Below are 15,487 nucleotides of genomic sequence, written 5' to 3' on the forward strand. Positions count from 1 at the left end.
CTTAGGGTTTATTTTATAGGTAAGTATTTAGTTTTAAATAGGAATAATTTAGTTAATGATAGGAATATTTATTTAGATTAATTTAAATTATCTTTAAGTTAGGGGGTGTTAGGGTTAGACTTAGGTTTAGGGGTTACTACATTTAATTTAGGTGGCGGCGGTGTAGGGGGGTCAGATTAGGGGTTAATAAATTTAATGTAGGTGGTGGCAGTGTAGGGGGGTCAGATTAGGGGTTAATACATTTAATGTAGGTGGCGGCGGGGTCCGTGAGCGGCGGTTTAGGGGTTAAACATTTTATTTTGTTGCGGCGGGGTCCGGGAGCGGCGGTTTAGGGGTTTACACGATGTTAGGCGATCTTAGGCAAGCGTATTGGTGCCGGCGAATGCTAGAAAGTCAACAGCTTGGATAACTAGAGGCCTATGTATTCTACAAATGGCATTTGCCCTGTATTGACAGGTTAGTTATAGTTCTAGTCCTACTTGGATACTTTAGAGGGTGCGGGGGGAAGGGCGCGGGTGCGGGGGGGGCACGGGTGGGAGGGGGCACGGGGGGGGGCATAATTTTATTGCAGGGGGCTGGGAGAATCATATTTTTGTTGGGGGCATCATTTTATTGCAGGGGGCTGGGGCATAATTTTATTGCTGTGAGCATCATTTTATTGCAGGGGGTCTGGGGGCATAATTTATTGCAGGGGACTGGGGGCTTCATTTTCTTGCAGGGGGCATAATTTATTGCAGTTGGGCTCGGGGCATCATTGTATTGCTGGGAGCATCATTTTATTGCAGGGGGTCTGGGGGCATTATATTTTTGTTTGGGGCATCATTTTATTGCAGGATGCTGGGGGCATTATTTTATTGCTGGGGGCATCATTTTATTGCAGGGGTGCTGGGGGCATCATTTTATTGTTGGGGGCATCATTTTATTGCAGCAGGGCTGGGGACATCATTTTATTGCAGGGGGGCTGGGGCATCATTTATGGCTAGGGGCATCATTTTATTGCAGGGGGGCTGGGGGAATTATTTATTGCTGGGGGCATTATTTATTACAGGGGGGCTGAGGGCATAATTTATGGTTGGGGCATCATTTTATTGCAGGGGGGCTGGGAGCATCATTTTATTGCAGGGGCCCCTTACTTACTACATGTTTCATGCTAGTTCAGTAAATCTATAATCCCTTCTATAATTTAAAGTGACAAATGAGGCGCAAAAGTGACCTCACCTGTTGTAAAAGGAAGCAAAGTTGTTAATCATTTTTTTTATTCCATAATATTACTGCTAAGGTCCAAGAGTGACCGTTACAATTGCTAGATCTCCTTTTCCTAGTTCCATCAGGTTAATTTGGTCCAAGATTGACCTTCTGAGTCTTGAGGGGAATTTATAATAGAAAAATTAGGTTTCTTTTATATCTGCCCATTCTTATTGGTAATACATGTGCCTCCTACTGTTACTGACATTGTTTTACTTTGTGCATTTTACTTGTAGGTTCTATCTATCAGATGGTTATATCCTCTGCCTGAAATTATCCTCTTTCAATTCACTGGGATATAGTACCTGTTTTTTTCATGTGTGTCATTGAGATGCAGATTATTGACTTAAGGCTTTTGTTGCTTGGTTTCATGTCTTGTGCATTTGTGTGCAAAGTTATGCAAGGGCAGTTTGTGTGTGCTCCATTGAGCAGAGCTGCATGCTATGTATTTTTCAGCTTCTCATACTCATAATAGGAAACTAGAAGTGAAGTTGTGACACCTCTTACCATGGTAAATTATTTTTCTTTTTACAGCACAGTAGTGAGTAGAGAAGAGATTGTGTATCATTCTAATTGCTAAGTAACTGGCACTGTGCCACAGAGTTGTGTTTCTCAACCACGGTTCTCGAGTACACCCAACAGGCCAGGTTTTCATTCTAGCTGAACCAGTGCACAAGTAAAGTAATCAGCTGACCAGTAACACCAAATTTACTAACTTCCTCTCACCCATCAGCTAATTATTTCACCTGTGCACTGATTCAGCTATAATGAAAACCTGCCCTGTTGGGGGTTCTTGAGGTCTGTGATTGAGAAACAATGCTTTAGTTTAATTTAAGCTACCTCTATTGGGTTCATATATGTGTTTCTCTGGTGTAACATAGCCGGTGCCTCACCAGCCTCTAAGATCTGCTAAGCCTGAGCATTGTTGTTTCTTAAAAACTCAGGCACAAAATCATTCCAGTTTCTACCATGGATCCTTTACCACAGCATTGATAAAATTGTAGATTGCTAACTTCCCATAGATCTATTAGTACAGGGCTGCCCAACATATGACCTGGTACCCTCAAAGTATTATAATGCACCACTCAGCAGAAAACAGAGCATCAGTAATTTGTTATTGAAAAAGTTCTATGTTTTATCATTAAGTAATGATGTATGTGCATTAGTTCCAAGTTTTGTAAATGTTATTGTATATATATATATATCTATATATATATATATATATATATATATATAAAGTTCATTAATATTTACTGATTTCCAAAGTCCTTTTAAACTAAACTATTATTTTATTTAGAAGAGTTATTTGTAGCATGAGTACAATAATAATGTGCCAACCAGCCAAACCCACCGCTAGTGTCCAGCCCCATACCAGAAAATAAATAAAATAAATGTGTGCCTCTTTATTAGAAGCTCACAAAATTATTGTGTGATTTAACTATTTCCCTGAAGCCAGTAGCCTTGATCACATGATAAAAATAAATGTGTAAATATATTTAGCACTAGTGCAATGTAAGTTTTAAACACATATTTTATTTATTTGATTTGGATGAGTAGTATTTTCTGTCTTGACACACGTGCAACCCCACACACATTTATATATATATATATATATATATATATATATATATATATATATATATATATATATATATATATATATATATATATACACACAAACACACTGGCGTTCAAACGTTTGAGGTAACTTAGTACCTGATATTCAAAGATTCTCAAACTTGGAGAGAAATTGTAGTTAAGACTTCACAAAGACTGAACTCACTGAATTTTCAAAAGAAAAAGGGGCTGACCTTTCCAGCACGGCAAAATCTTTCTCATTTACTGTATGTATGTGAAGCAGAGACAAGCCCAGTGCAATACAGCACTGCATGATATGAGAGTTCTGTTATACTTGCACATTGTGTATTGTATTTTATATTACTATACTTTTCAGGTAGGGTCCTTTAGTATTATTGAATTCATGCTTTGCACTTTAAATATTGATCTAGCAGTGATTTTACACATTCTGGTTATTCTTAGAAAATGTATGTGTTACTTTAATAACTTTGGATCATACTTTGAATATTTCTGTGTATCTTTTACAAATTACATTGCACTTTGTATTTCTCCATTGTAAACTGACAGTTTCCGAAAGTGAGAGGGACAGTGCAGTTCCCTGGGCTGAACAGGGGTGTTTCCAGTGTATATCTGAAGCTCTACCAAAAGTCTTGTGATATTTTATAAGCATTTATAAAAGCTGATCTCACTGATTTGTCTCGCCAGTTGTATGCAGTTGATGTTTGCTCATACACTTATTTTAACTAACAGAAAAGTAATATATACTAAAATATAGACAAAAACAAGTTAAATTGTATTGAAAACATTTCTGTTTAATTTGGAATTGATGCAAACGGAGCCTTCAGTCAGTTAGTATTATGTCTGTCATGGAGTGGCCAGCACAGTTACTAGATCTCATCTCTATTGAGCTATTATGGGAGCAGTTTGACTGTATGGTACATAAGAAGTGCCTATCAAGCCAATCAAACTTGTGGGGTTGCTTCAGGAAGCATGGGGTAAAATTTCTTCAGACAAACTGAAAACTAGAATGTCAAAGGTCTGCAAGGCTGTAAATGCTGCTCATGGAGAATTCTTTGACAAAAACAAAGTTTGAAGGACACAATTTTTATTTCACTTAAAATTAATTATTGTTAACCTCGTTAATGACTATATTTCCTATTCAAACTAATTTAATGTATGTTTTCATGCAAATAAGGAAATGTCTAAGTGACCCCAAAATATTGTCCATGTGTGTATGTGTGTATATATATATATATATATATATATATACACACATATACACACACACACATATACACACACGCATTCTCACACACATACACATACTCACATGTGCAATGCCCACCAGTTTAAAATAAATACAAATAATAAAATGCTATTGTAATGTGAGACTGTGAGATTACAATTTTTTTCTCAGGATATACTATTATTTTTTTTCCAGGATGAGGGGGGTTGATTTAAAATAATAATAAAAAAAATATTATAAAAAAAACATATTTCATAAAATCTTCTTAAAGTGAAAGTAAATCCTAGCGTTTTAAAAACGCTAGGATTTACTATTGAAACAAATAAAGGGCACTTTCATTCATGAAGTATAAGATACTTCATGTAGAAAGCTCCTTTATTTGATTGAATCGATCGCCGCTCTTAGCTCCTACAGCAGCCCACAGCTAAAAAAAAAATTGGCTAAGAGGTGACGTTTACACCTCTTAGCCAATAGCCGTGCGGTAAATACGGCTTGGCGCCCATGGGAGCCAGATTTACCGCACGGCTAAATACCTGAGGGGCGGGGTTTATTTCAAGGGGTGGGGTCAAGAGCCCCACCTACTTCAAAATTTATCAGCTGCCACTGCACATACATACACACATATATATATATATTTATATATACACACATGCAAACACACTAACAAATCCCACAAACAAGCAGATCATAATTAAAATATAGGCTCCTTTATTGTATATATAAAAAATTTAATAAAATGCATTCTAAAGTTTTCTTACTTTTATAGTTTCCTGTTGTTCTAGTGTAATTTCCATCTCCTTCTGTTCTTTTTGAATCTGTTTTTCTGTTGATGCCAGATCTTCCTTCAATGCTCTAATTTCCAGCTTCCTCTGAGTATTTTCTTTTCGAAGTTCCTCAGAACTTTCTTTTAGCAATTTGGTCTTTTTTTCAAACTCCTTAGAGAAATACAAAAAAATTAATGTTGATCCATTCAATATCAAATTACAAGGCAGTGTATCTGAATTTGACATATATTATTATTCTTTAGAAAAACTTTCCGGAACTTTTTTTTCTTCAAAATTGACTTTAGGGTTTTTTAGATAAATGTTTTGGAAACAATTAGATTCAAGTAGGCCCATCATACCTCCATATCAGCAGGTTAAAATTAAGTTTTAACTTAACTTTCAAACATAACAATTATACATTTAAAGGGACATAAAACCAAATATTTTTATTTCATGATTAAGCTAGAGCATACAATTTATAACAACTTTCCAATTTACTTATTTATTATAATCAACTTTGCTTCATTTTCTTAGTATCCTTTGTGGAAGGAGCAGAAGTGCACTTCTCAGATCTAGCTGAACACATCTGGTGAGCCAATGAAATTAGGCATTTTTGTGTAGCTGTCAGTAGCTAGCTCCCAGTAGTGTTTTGCTGTTCCTGAGCCTACCTAGATATGCTTTTCAACAAGGTATAGCAAGAAAATAAAGAAAACTAGTAAACAGAAGTAAACTGGAACGTTGTTTAAAATCGCATGTTCTATCTAAATCGTGAAAGCTTACTATTGACTTTACTGACCTTTAAACAATCTAATTCTATTGTAAAAAACATGTTACAATACATACTAATATTTTTGATACAGTATTTGCATACCACATACATGCATAACCTACTGCAACAAAACTTAATTACATGCAAGTTATAACAAACAAATATATATAAGAAATATATTAAAAAAACATGTTTTTATTTGTAATGTTAAGATGTATCCAATATTTTAGAATTAGATACTTTATTCCCACTCAATTTTGTATAAAGTTAGTGAATAGTGACAAAAAAAAATATCTTTTGATTTACAATTACTATTTCTGTCAATCAATCACTACATTTTGGGTCATATGCCTCTGTTATCAGTAAAGCTAAAATAGTACAAGAAAGTGATTTTTGCTTTTTATGAATTGTTTTTTTAGCATCTGTGTATTTTTGTAAACTGAGACTGTTTTCTGAAAAGATGTGAACTGGTAAAGAGAACATATCTTGGCTCACCATTGTAGCACTCACAAATGAAGACTTGCAGAAATTGGAGCCTGACAAAAAATGTAAATCTCTATCCCTGTTGACGGAATCACCATTTCCCCATCGCCCCAAGTCCGCTGCCTCGGAGTTACACTTGACTCAAATCTATCCTTCACCCCCCATATCCAATCGCTTTCTACATCCTGCCGCAACCATCTACGCAACATTTCCAAGATTCGACCTTTTCTGAGCGCTAACACCACAAAGCAAATAATCCACTCCCTTGTTATGTCCCGACTTGACTACTGCAATAACCTACTTACTGGCCTTCCTCTTTCCCGCCTCTCCCCCCTTCAATCCATCCTAAATGCCTCTGCCAGGCTGATCCACCTTTCCCGTCGATCTGTATCTGCTGCACTCTCTGTGAGTCCCTTCATTGGCTCCCCATACACAGCAGAATTAAATTCAAAATACTCACCCTTGAATACAAAGCGCTCACCAACTCCGCTCCCCTCTACCTATCCTCTCTAATACACAAGTATACTCCAGCCTGCCAACTAAGATCCAACAATTACCTGCTCCTTGCTTCTGCGACTATCACCTCCTCTCATGCTAGACTGCAGGACTTCTGTCGTGCAGCACCTACCCTCTGGAACACTCTCCCTCGTGCTGTCAGGCTTTGCCCTAATCTTTCTTCCTTTAAATGCTCTCTGTAGACTTTTCTGTTCAGAGAAGCCTACCACCCAACTCAATAATATTCCTTTTACCTAACAACATTTCCCTCCTCTAACTCTGCATTAACATCTTTCTCAATCTTGCAGTCCTCACCTCATGTTTCTCAACCTCCTACCCTTCTAGATTGTACGTTCCCACAGGAATAGGGCCCTCAGTTCCTCCTGTATGTGTTTGTAAATTCTGTCCTGTCTCTTAGTCTTAGAAGTTTTATACTATTGTTTTATTTAAATGAATTGTATCCATGGACAGCGCTGCGGAATATGATGGCGCTTCATAAATAAAGTACAGTATAATAATAAAATAATAATAAAACTGATTTTCAGGGAATCATAATACTCATCACCTACCTGCAACCTACCATATTTTGTCCCACCAGCTTTATATCTAAAAAGAAGCCTGGATATAGTTATCTATGTACTTGACCTATACTAGTAAATATTTTCTTTGATAAATGAATCTATATTAGCAATGAGACAGACAAATATGGAAACGTGGGGATTGATATACTTGCCCCGCTATATTTAAAATGTTCATAATCTACAAACTACTCTGTTTGCTACTGTTTAAAGTGCTCAATATCATTCTAATCCATATTTTCAATAGCCAGGAGACTTAAAGCACTGCCTAATATAAGTAATTTAAATAAAATCACTATTTTCTTTAAGCAAAACTATACATTAATTTACATCAGACCTTTTATATACTATTGTTAAAATTGCAACCTTCAATTTAATGTAGGTGAACTAAAATATATAAAGGTGCAAAGCCATATATTCTTAAAGGGATAGGAAACCCAAAAAATGTCTTTCATGATTCAGATAGAGAAAGCAATTTTAAATAACTTTTGAATTTACTTCTATTTTTTTTTGGTATCTTTTGTTGAAAAGCAAGGACATATGCTTAGGAGACGGCCTATTTCTGGAGCACTATATAGCTGCAGCACTATTTACTGCCATGTAGTTATCCAGATGTCTACCTAGGTATTTCTTCAACACAGAATATCATAGGAACTAAGGAAATTTAATAATAGAAGTTAACTGGAATTTTTTTTTTTTAAATGTTATGCTCTGAATCACAAACATTTATTTTTTGGGTTTCATATCTCTTTACTAATAATACAAAATATTATGTATTATTTGGTCTAGCAGCAGTCACATGGTTATATGTGTTTTTGTATTCTAGCATAAATCATTTTTATGATTTTATCTATGTGAGACAAACTGGACAAAATCTTTTAGGGCCATGTGAAGAGAATATAACTTGGCAACAACACATGGTCTGGATATAACAACACTGTTAAACATGTTTTATGGCTCCAATTCATTAACTATTATTTTTGTAGAGAAAAATTGGCAACATAAAATGTGTTAAAGGATCCATAGGACTTAATGACTACACTTGGAAGCTACTGTCTCTACACATTTACACATGAAGACTTTAAGAAATTACAGTTGTGAGCTTTTGACTTAAATGCATTGCTAATAGAAGGTTATGTTAAAGTATATGCTATATAATAATTACATTTAATAAACTAATATTATATACTCACTGCAACTTTTGGGACTCTTTCATATTCTCTCTCTAGAAGTCTTTTCTCCTCTTGTAAGCTGCAAGATAAGGAGAGGACATTAATAAACGGGAGAACATATTTTCCAAAAGTATATAATGTCTATTTACATTATACACAAGTTTTAAAACCACTTAAACCATTCACACATTTAAAAAAATGTCACGACATGTGGCGCTATTCATCCTATATACTCAGATGAGGATGGGCAATTTAAGCATCTTTGCCCGGTTGTTGGACTCTGCTCCTCGATGTGCTTTGCTCTGTTCTTCATTTGAAATCCTGTTGCTGATGGTATTTCAGTTTTGGACCCAGGCGCTGGGTATTGAGGTAGTATATACAAGGAGTAAGTCTCAAGATGTGACTCACAAAGAACGAGGATGCGCACAGTAAAGCTTGAGTAAGGCAACAGTCAATTACAAGGAGTAATTCAAGAGAATGGATGTGCTAGGCTTGGGGAAGTATCAGTTCAGTCAATAGTAGAAACAAGGATTACCCAGATGATGTCAAACAGGCAAAGGTCATATACAACAAAGATGGCCACGGACCCAGTGAAAATATAGGGAGAATGTAAAACAAAAATAATGTAATATGTTGTCAAAAAGCATGGAAGGTACCCCCCAAAAAAATGATAGGGCTAAAAAGAAAACAAACTTTTGCACTGCAATATCTATATTGTATATCTTATCAAATATCATATCATAGTACATATAAACAAATAAAACAAAGGGCCTTATCGGTACAAAAACAAATGTTGCATTCCAGGGTGTATGAACACATTTTAGAAATGTTATAAGCTGATACAAACATATAAAATTGTATTTAAAGAAACTGCAGAAATAAATACAGACACAGTAACATAAACATTGGATGTTTCCCGAGGAGCAGAAGAAAATTCGATAATAGAGAAGCATGTTTATTCCCACTAATGTATTACATGGGTAAGAATAGTGTGCAAATAGGCAGAAGATACACTAATAATGTATAAACTGGTGAAGCTGGAGAGGCCAGTGATGCAGGAAAGGCTAGAGAGACCTTTAAGTGAAATCTGTGCACTGTAGATCTCTCGCTGGCTTTTCTGCTATTATACTTTTTCGAATATCTGAAAATATTAAAAACAATAAGCTCCTATTATTTAAAGTGATGGTAAACTCTCCCCTTTATAAAAACAGATCAGGAGTGCTAGTGATATTTTAGATGTAGTTTCATTTATCAGTTGTAATGAAGATGCGCTATAACTTACTTTAAAATATAGATATGAAATTCAAATATCCCACACTCTGCCTCCCACTTCAAAAGTCAGTTCTTCTGTGAGCTAACTGTCTGAATTGTTCTCCAATCAGCGCTCTAGCTACAACAAAAGTACCTTAATGGGACAGTATACACAAAAACAAATATGGGCTAATTTAATAAAGCTTTTGGTTTATATAAAGTTTGCAATTTATATGCAATAATTATTTTGCTTCTAAGTAGTGAAAAATGAGTAATATATAGACACAATTGTCCTACACACTAGTTAGAGAGCTAGAGTTTTTTTCCTCACTCCCTAACTAGAGTGTTTACAGACAGCCCTCCTGTTGGAGCGATCTGTGCAATGAGCTTTGTGCAGTACTATGTGCAAATCAGCCCCAATTACGGACTTTTATCACCTTTTGTCAGATTTTGTTTTCTGTGCAACCCAGAAATCACTACTTTATACGAGTTTGGACTGTTATTTCACTTCTTTCTGTTGAATCACAGTTATGGGCTCACCAACTCATTGTCACTCACAGTCCGATCCTTGAGTCTTGGGATCAATTCTTGCAAAGCCTTGAGTCACAATATGAAGACCCCTACAACGGATCCACTGCACAAGCTAAGATATGTACCCATAAATAGCGAAGAGATGTGAAAGAATATATAATATAGTTTCATCACTTTGCCACTTTAACAGCTTGGAATGAAGCTGCATCCCTGTATCAATTCCGATTGGGGCTATTTGATATTCTGAAAGATGAACTGGCACGAGTAGGGGTCCCTTATGGAGAGGTGCATGAAAAAGGCTGCTGCTTATAGTCCTCCTAAAAAGCAGTTTGTTCTTGCTCTGCCTCCCTCTTCACCAGCTGTCCCTACTGAAGAACACAAGCAAACAGGAGGTGTCCGGGGTCCCCTCTCTGAAGCCAAAAAGCAAAGAAGAAGGTCTTAAATTTCTGGTTGTACTGCTGAAAACCTGGACATATCGTTCGAGTGTGCATTGCCAAGACCAAGACTTCTAGGGGTAAGTAGCCTCTTCCCCTCCTATTTCCTGATCAAATGCCTAGATATTGCAAAGCTCATTTGTCCACTCTTGTTGCAGTGGGAAAACAACTCTGTCAGTCTACCTGCCATGATTGATTCTGTGGCCAGTGGATGTTTTCGGGAATCCAAAACTGCAGATCCTCAGTGTCACTAAAGAAAAGCCAATTCACATACAGCTCATCAATGGGTCACTGTTAAATACTGGTCCAATCACAAAAGAGACTATTTCTTTATTGATCACAATTGAGCCTGGGCATCAAGAGATTTTTTTGATTTAGTAACTTCACCAATCTTTTCTTTAGTGCTTGGCCTCCCCGGTTACAAAGGCATAATCTGTATCTTCATCCCTGTCTAAAGACCCATATTAATGCTACCCTCCAACCATAGACTCCAGTAACCTCTTGTTCAAATACAAGAGACATATCAATATTTTCAAGATGTCTTTGAAAAGACAGGAGATGATACTCTTCCTCATAGGAATTGACTTCAACTGCATCAAGCCACTAGCAGAAACATTGAGTGCTAACATTTTTTACAAAAAGGGATTATTGTCAGCAAAAAAGATACATCAGGGACTTAAATGCCATCACAGTAAAGAATAAATACCCACTACCACTTATTCTAGAACTCATGGATCCACTCAGATCAGCAGTTACCTTCAGTAAAATTGATTTAAGAGGTGCCTACAATCTAGTGAGAGTATGTAAAGGAGATGAGTGAAAAACTGCCTTTCGTTCCCGTTATGTATGTGTGTATGTATTGTGTACTTGTAAAGCGCAGCTACTCACCCGTAAGGGTCTCAAGGCACTGCTCATTTTATCGACCTCGGAAGGATGAAAGGCTGAGTGGACCTCGCCAGGGATCAAACCTGCAACCCTTGGGTAGCTACAGAACTCAGCCACAGTGCCTTAGCATGCTGAGCTATCGGTCCGGCTATGAGTATACTGTGATGCCCTTTGGTCTGTGCAATGCCCCTGCTACCTTGCAGAAGTTTGTAAATTACATTTTTTGTGATATCCAGCAGTATGGGAAGGATCATAAGCCACCAAAGCCATGGCCCCAGTCCCACAGTTAGTAGAAGAAGTGCGAGGGCAGGGAGTGAGGCTACACCACAGTAAGAGGCTGAGCTCAGGTCTGGGGTTCAAGTAATGCACAATAGCACAGCTCTACCGACAAAGTACAGGGAAACAAACAACAGAGACATTTCTTAGGGACAGCTCCGATCTATGGGTCTTCCAGCCCAACCACCTTATTTCCGGCACAGGCATAACATTGTCCCGCTCGTCCTGCACAAAGAGCAAACTGCATTAAGATGTAGTCCAATAAAATTAAATTGATTATAAATGCAGTTATGTTGCAAGGGTAGAAATTGCTTCAATTAAAAAAATAAAATTATATATATATATATAATTATATATATATATATATATATATATATATATAGTTTGTGAATTGTTTACCGTGCAAACTGGAAAATGACATGCACAACGGAGCACACAGCAATCAACTGCTACGCTATGCTGTGTTTTTAACCTCAGGCTAACATTCATTTCTTCCCTGGCAATACATGCAGCAGTATCATTAGGCTCAGATCTGGGCTGGCAGTCGGTGGCAGGCGAATTTATAGGATTCCATACAGATTTCCCCCATCCATCAGTGTCTTTCCCCTCCGCAGTTCACATTCATGTGGCCTAAAAAAGATCCAGCCTCACCGCTTTAAATTTTCAATGCTTCTGGCAGAAGCTGGCAAGGTATGTGGGGGCACCTATGTGTGCCTTGGGGCTCCAAACCAGGATGCCAGGGCCTAATATTAAGGCGCCAGTGGTGCCCTGGCACCTGGGTTTGTCGAGCCCTGAATAAAACCATAGATAAAAAACACAAAATTAAACACAGCATAAATGTTAAAATAATTCCATACATAACTTCATTTGACTATATTTAAAGGGACATTAATATAATTGTTTTTTTATGAATAAGAAATTATTCACTGCACTGCAAAAGAAATGCATGCAAAATAAATGTTTGAACACATTTAAAACAGTAATTGTGTTAGAAAAATATGCTTTGTTTTGTAGCACTGTGCCACACTCCTTGAGAAGCTTCTTAAATGTTGCCTTACACTCTTTGCTGTGGCCAATTAGGAACAGCTATGAACAAGCTGCTGCACATATCAACCAATAAATGTGCAGCATGTAGCAGTGTCAGTTTTTTACATTCCATGGAATACACTCCAGCTTTTCTGGTTGGAAACTACAATTTAAAGAAAGTGCATTGCAAATTTTTAAAAAAATCCCAACATTTTATGGTAAATAAAATTTTGAGTTTAATCTCCCTTTATTTATCATCTATTTGGTTTCTTAAATAATATGATATTATTATTGCCTACAGATCTGTCACTTACATACCAAATATTTTCTCTTCTATTCTTAGTTGAAAGCTAAACCTAGGAGGTTCATATGCTAATTTCTTAGACCTTGAAGACTGCCTCTAATCTGAATTCATTTTGACCACTAGAAGGCATTAGTTCATGTGTTTCATATAGATAACATTGAGCTCATGAACGTTAAGTTACCTAGGAGTGAGCACTGATTGGCTAAAATGCAAGTCTGTCAAAAGAACTGAAATAAGGGGGCAGTTTGCAGAAGCATAGATACAAGGTAATCACAGAAGTAAAAAGTGTATTTCTATAACAGTGTTGGTTATGCAAAACTGGGGAATGGGTAAAAAAGGGATTATCTTTCTTTTTAAACAACAAAAATTCTGGTGTTGACTGTCCCTTTAAAGTAAAGTCACAAAAGTTAGAACAATTGTATATATGAATATTATAAATATCAGGTTTCTTCTAAATGTAAAGTTACCAGCTGTCCTTAATGTGCAAAGCAGTGCATTTTTTACATGTCTAGTACTCTACAGAGACAAATAATGTAACTACAGGGGTTTTTAGGGGTCTCAATTGAGATACCTCTAGGGGCACATTAATTTCACTACAGGGGGGTCTGGTGGTGCTAGGGATCCAACTGCATTATATCTGGACCCTTTTTTTCCCCCCCAGTCAGCAAAACTGTGCTCACGGTGAAAGGAAAATGTTGGAATTTGCCTTTACAAATATAATTATTATCATTATTATTATCAGGTATTTGTAGAGTGCCAACAGATTCCGCAGCACTATAAACAAAGGGTAAACGAGATATCATTTACAGGGATCAAATGGGTAGAGGGCCCTGCCAAGAGTTGCGCTGTTGTAGTCGGTTCCTATGAAGGTGAACTACAAACAGCTGGGCTCATAGGCTTACATGCTAAGGGGTTCAAGGGGATAGCAGTAGAGATAGGAAAGTTAGTGTAAGTTGTATGGATCCCTGAATAGTAGAGTCTTTAGGGAGCACTTGAATTCTTCAAAACTAGGGGAGAGTCTTGTAGAGCGAGGCAGAGAGTAATCAAAGTGGAAGAGAGTAGGAGATCATGAGCGGAGCTAATGGGACAGGAGGGAGGAGGAGTATCTGGAGACAAGGTCTGAGATGTAGGGGGGAGCAGTGCAGTTGAGGGCTTTGTATGTCAGAATGAGAATTGTGTGTTTAATCCTGGAGGCAAGAGGAATCCAGTGAAGGGATTGTCAGGGAGGTGCAGAAGATGAAGAGCGGCGTGTAAGGAAGATGAGCCTGGCAGAGGCATTCATTATGGATTGTAAAGTAGCAAGGCGGCATCTAGGGAGACCAGAGGGGATGGAGTTGCAGTAGTCAAGGAGGGAAACAATGAGAGAGTGGATTAAAAGCTTAGTTGTGCATTGTGTAAGGAAATGTCTAATTTGAGAGATGTTTTTAAGGTGGAAGCGGCAGGTTTTAGCCAAGGACTGAATGTGAGGAGTGAAAGAAAGATCTGAGTCAAGTTTGACCCCAAGATATCGGGCATGTGGGGTAGGGGTAATGATGGATTTATCAACAGTTATAGAGAAATGAGGGGTGGAGATTTTGGAAGAAGGGGGGAAAATAAGGAGCTCAGTTTTGGAGATATTTAACTTGAGGTAGTGAGAGCACATCCAAGATGAGATTTGAGAGAAACAGTTAGTGACCCCGGTTAGCAAGGAAGGAGATAGGTCTGGTGCAGAGAGGTAGATTTGGGTGTCATCGGCATAAAAATGAAATTGAAACCCGTGGGACTTTATTAAGGAACCAAATGATGACGTGTAGATTGAGATGAGAAGGGGACCGAGGACAGATCCTTGTGGTGCCCCAACAGAAAGAGGTAACGGGGCAGAGGATGCCCCACAGAAGGCTACACTAAAGGTACAGTTAGACAGATAGGAAGAGAACCACGAGAGAGCTGTGTTGCAGATGCCAAAGGTTTGGAGGGTTTGGAGCAAAAGAGGGTGGTCAACAGTATCAAAGGCTGCAGACAGATCAAGGACGATAAGCAGAGAGAAGTGGCCTTTGGATTTTTCTGTAAGTAGGTCGTTGGCAACCTTAACAATTGCTGTCTCTGTGGAGTGAAGGGGCGAAATCCAGATTGCAGTGGGTCAAGGAGGGAGTTCAATGTAAGGAAATGTGAAAGATGCGCATATACTAGCTTTTCAAGAAGCTTTGAGGCAAGAGGGAGTAGGGAAATAGGGGGTAGTTGGATGGGGAGGTTGGATCGAGAGAAGGTTTTTTGAGGATAGATGTGACCAGTGCATGTTTAAGAGATGAGGGAAATATAACAGTGCTGAGGGAGAGGTTGAAGATGTGTGTGAGTGTAGGGGTAAGAGTAGAAGAGAGGGAGGGGAGAAGCTGTGAGGGTATGGGGTCAAGGGGACAGGTAGTGAGGTGAGAGGACAATATAAGGGCAGAAACTTCTTCCTCTGTAACAGG

The 15,487-nt window shown here is 37.7% G+C and overlaps 1 protein-coding gene across 1 annotated transcript in view; it reads right to left on the bottom strand.

Annotated features, from left to right (window-relative positions):
* The window catches only part of CCDC146 (coiled-coil domain containing 146), a 430,933-nt gene that overhangs the window by 148,100 nt on the left and 267,346 nt on the right, over nucleotides 1-15,487 (bottom strand). Inside the window, exons 5-6 of the mRNA XM_053716534.1 lie at nucleotides 8,352-8,409; nucleotides 4,828-5,004 (exon numbers count right to left, since the gene is read on the bottom strand). Of these exons, the coding sequence (XP_053572509.1) occupies nucleotides 4,828-5,004; nucleotides 8,352-8,409 (235 nt within the window). The remainder of the gene's footprint in view (nucleotides 1-4,827; nucleotides 5,005-8,351; nucleotides 8,410-15,487) is intronic.

Source organism: Bombina bombina, chromosome 6 (assembly GCF_027579735.1).
Source record: "Bombina bombina isolate aBomBom1 chromosome 6, aBomBom1.pri, whole genome shotgun sequence".
Classification (NCBI taxonomy): Eukaryota; Metazoa; Chordata; class Amphibia; order Anura; family Bombinatoridae; genus Bombina; species Bombina bombina.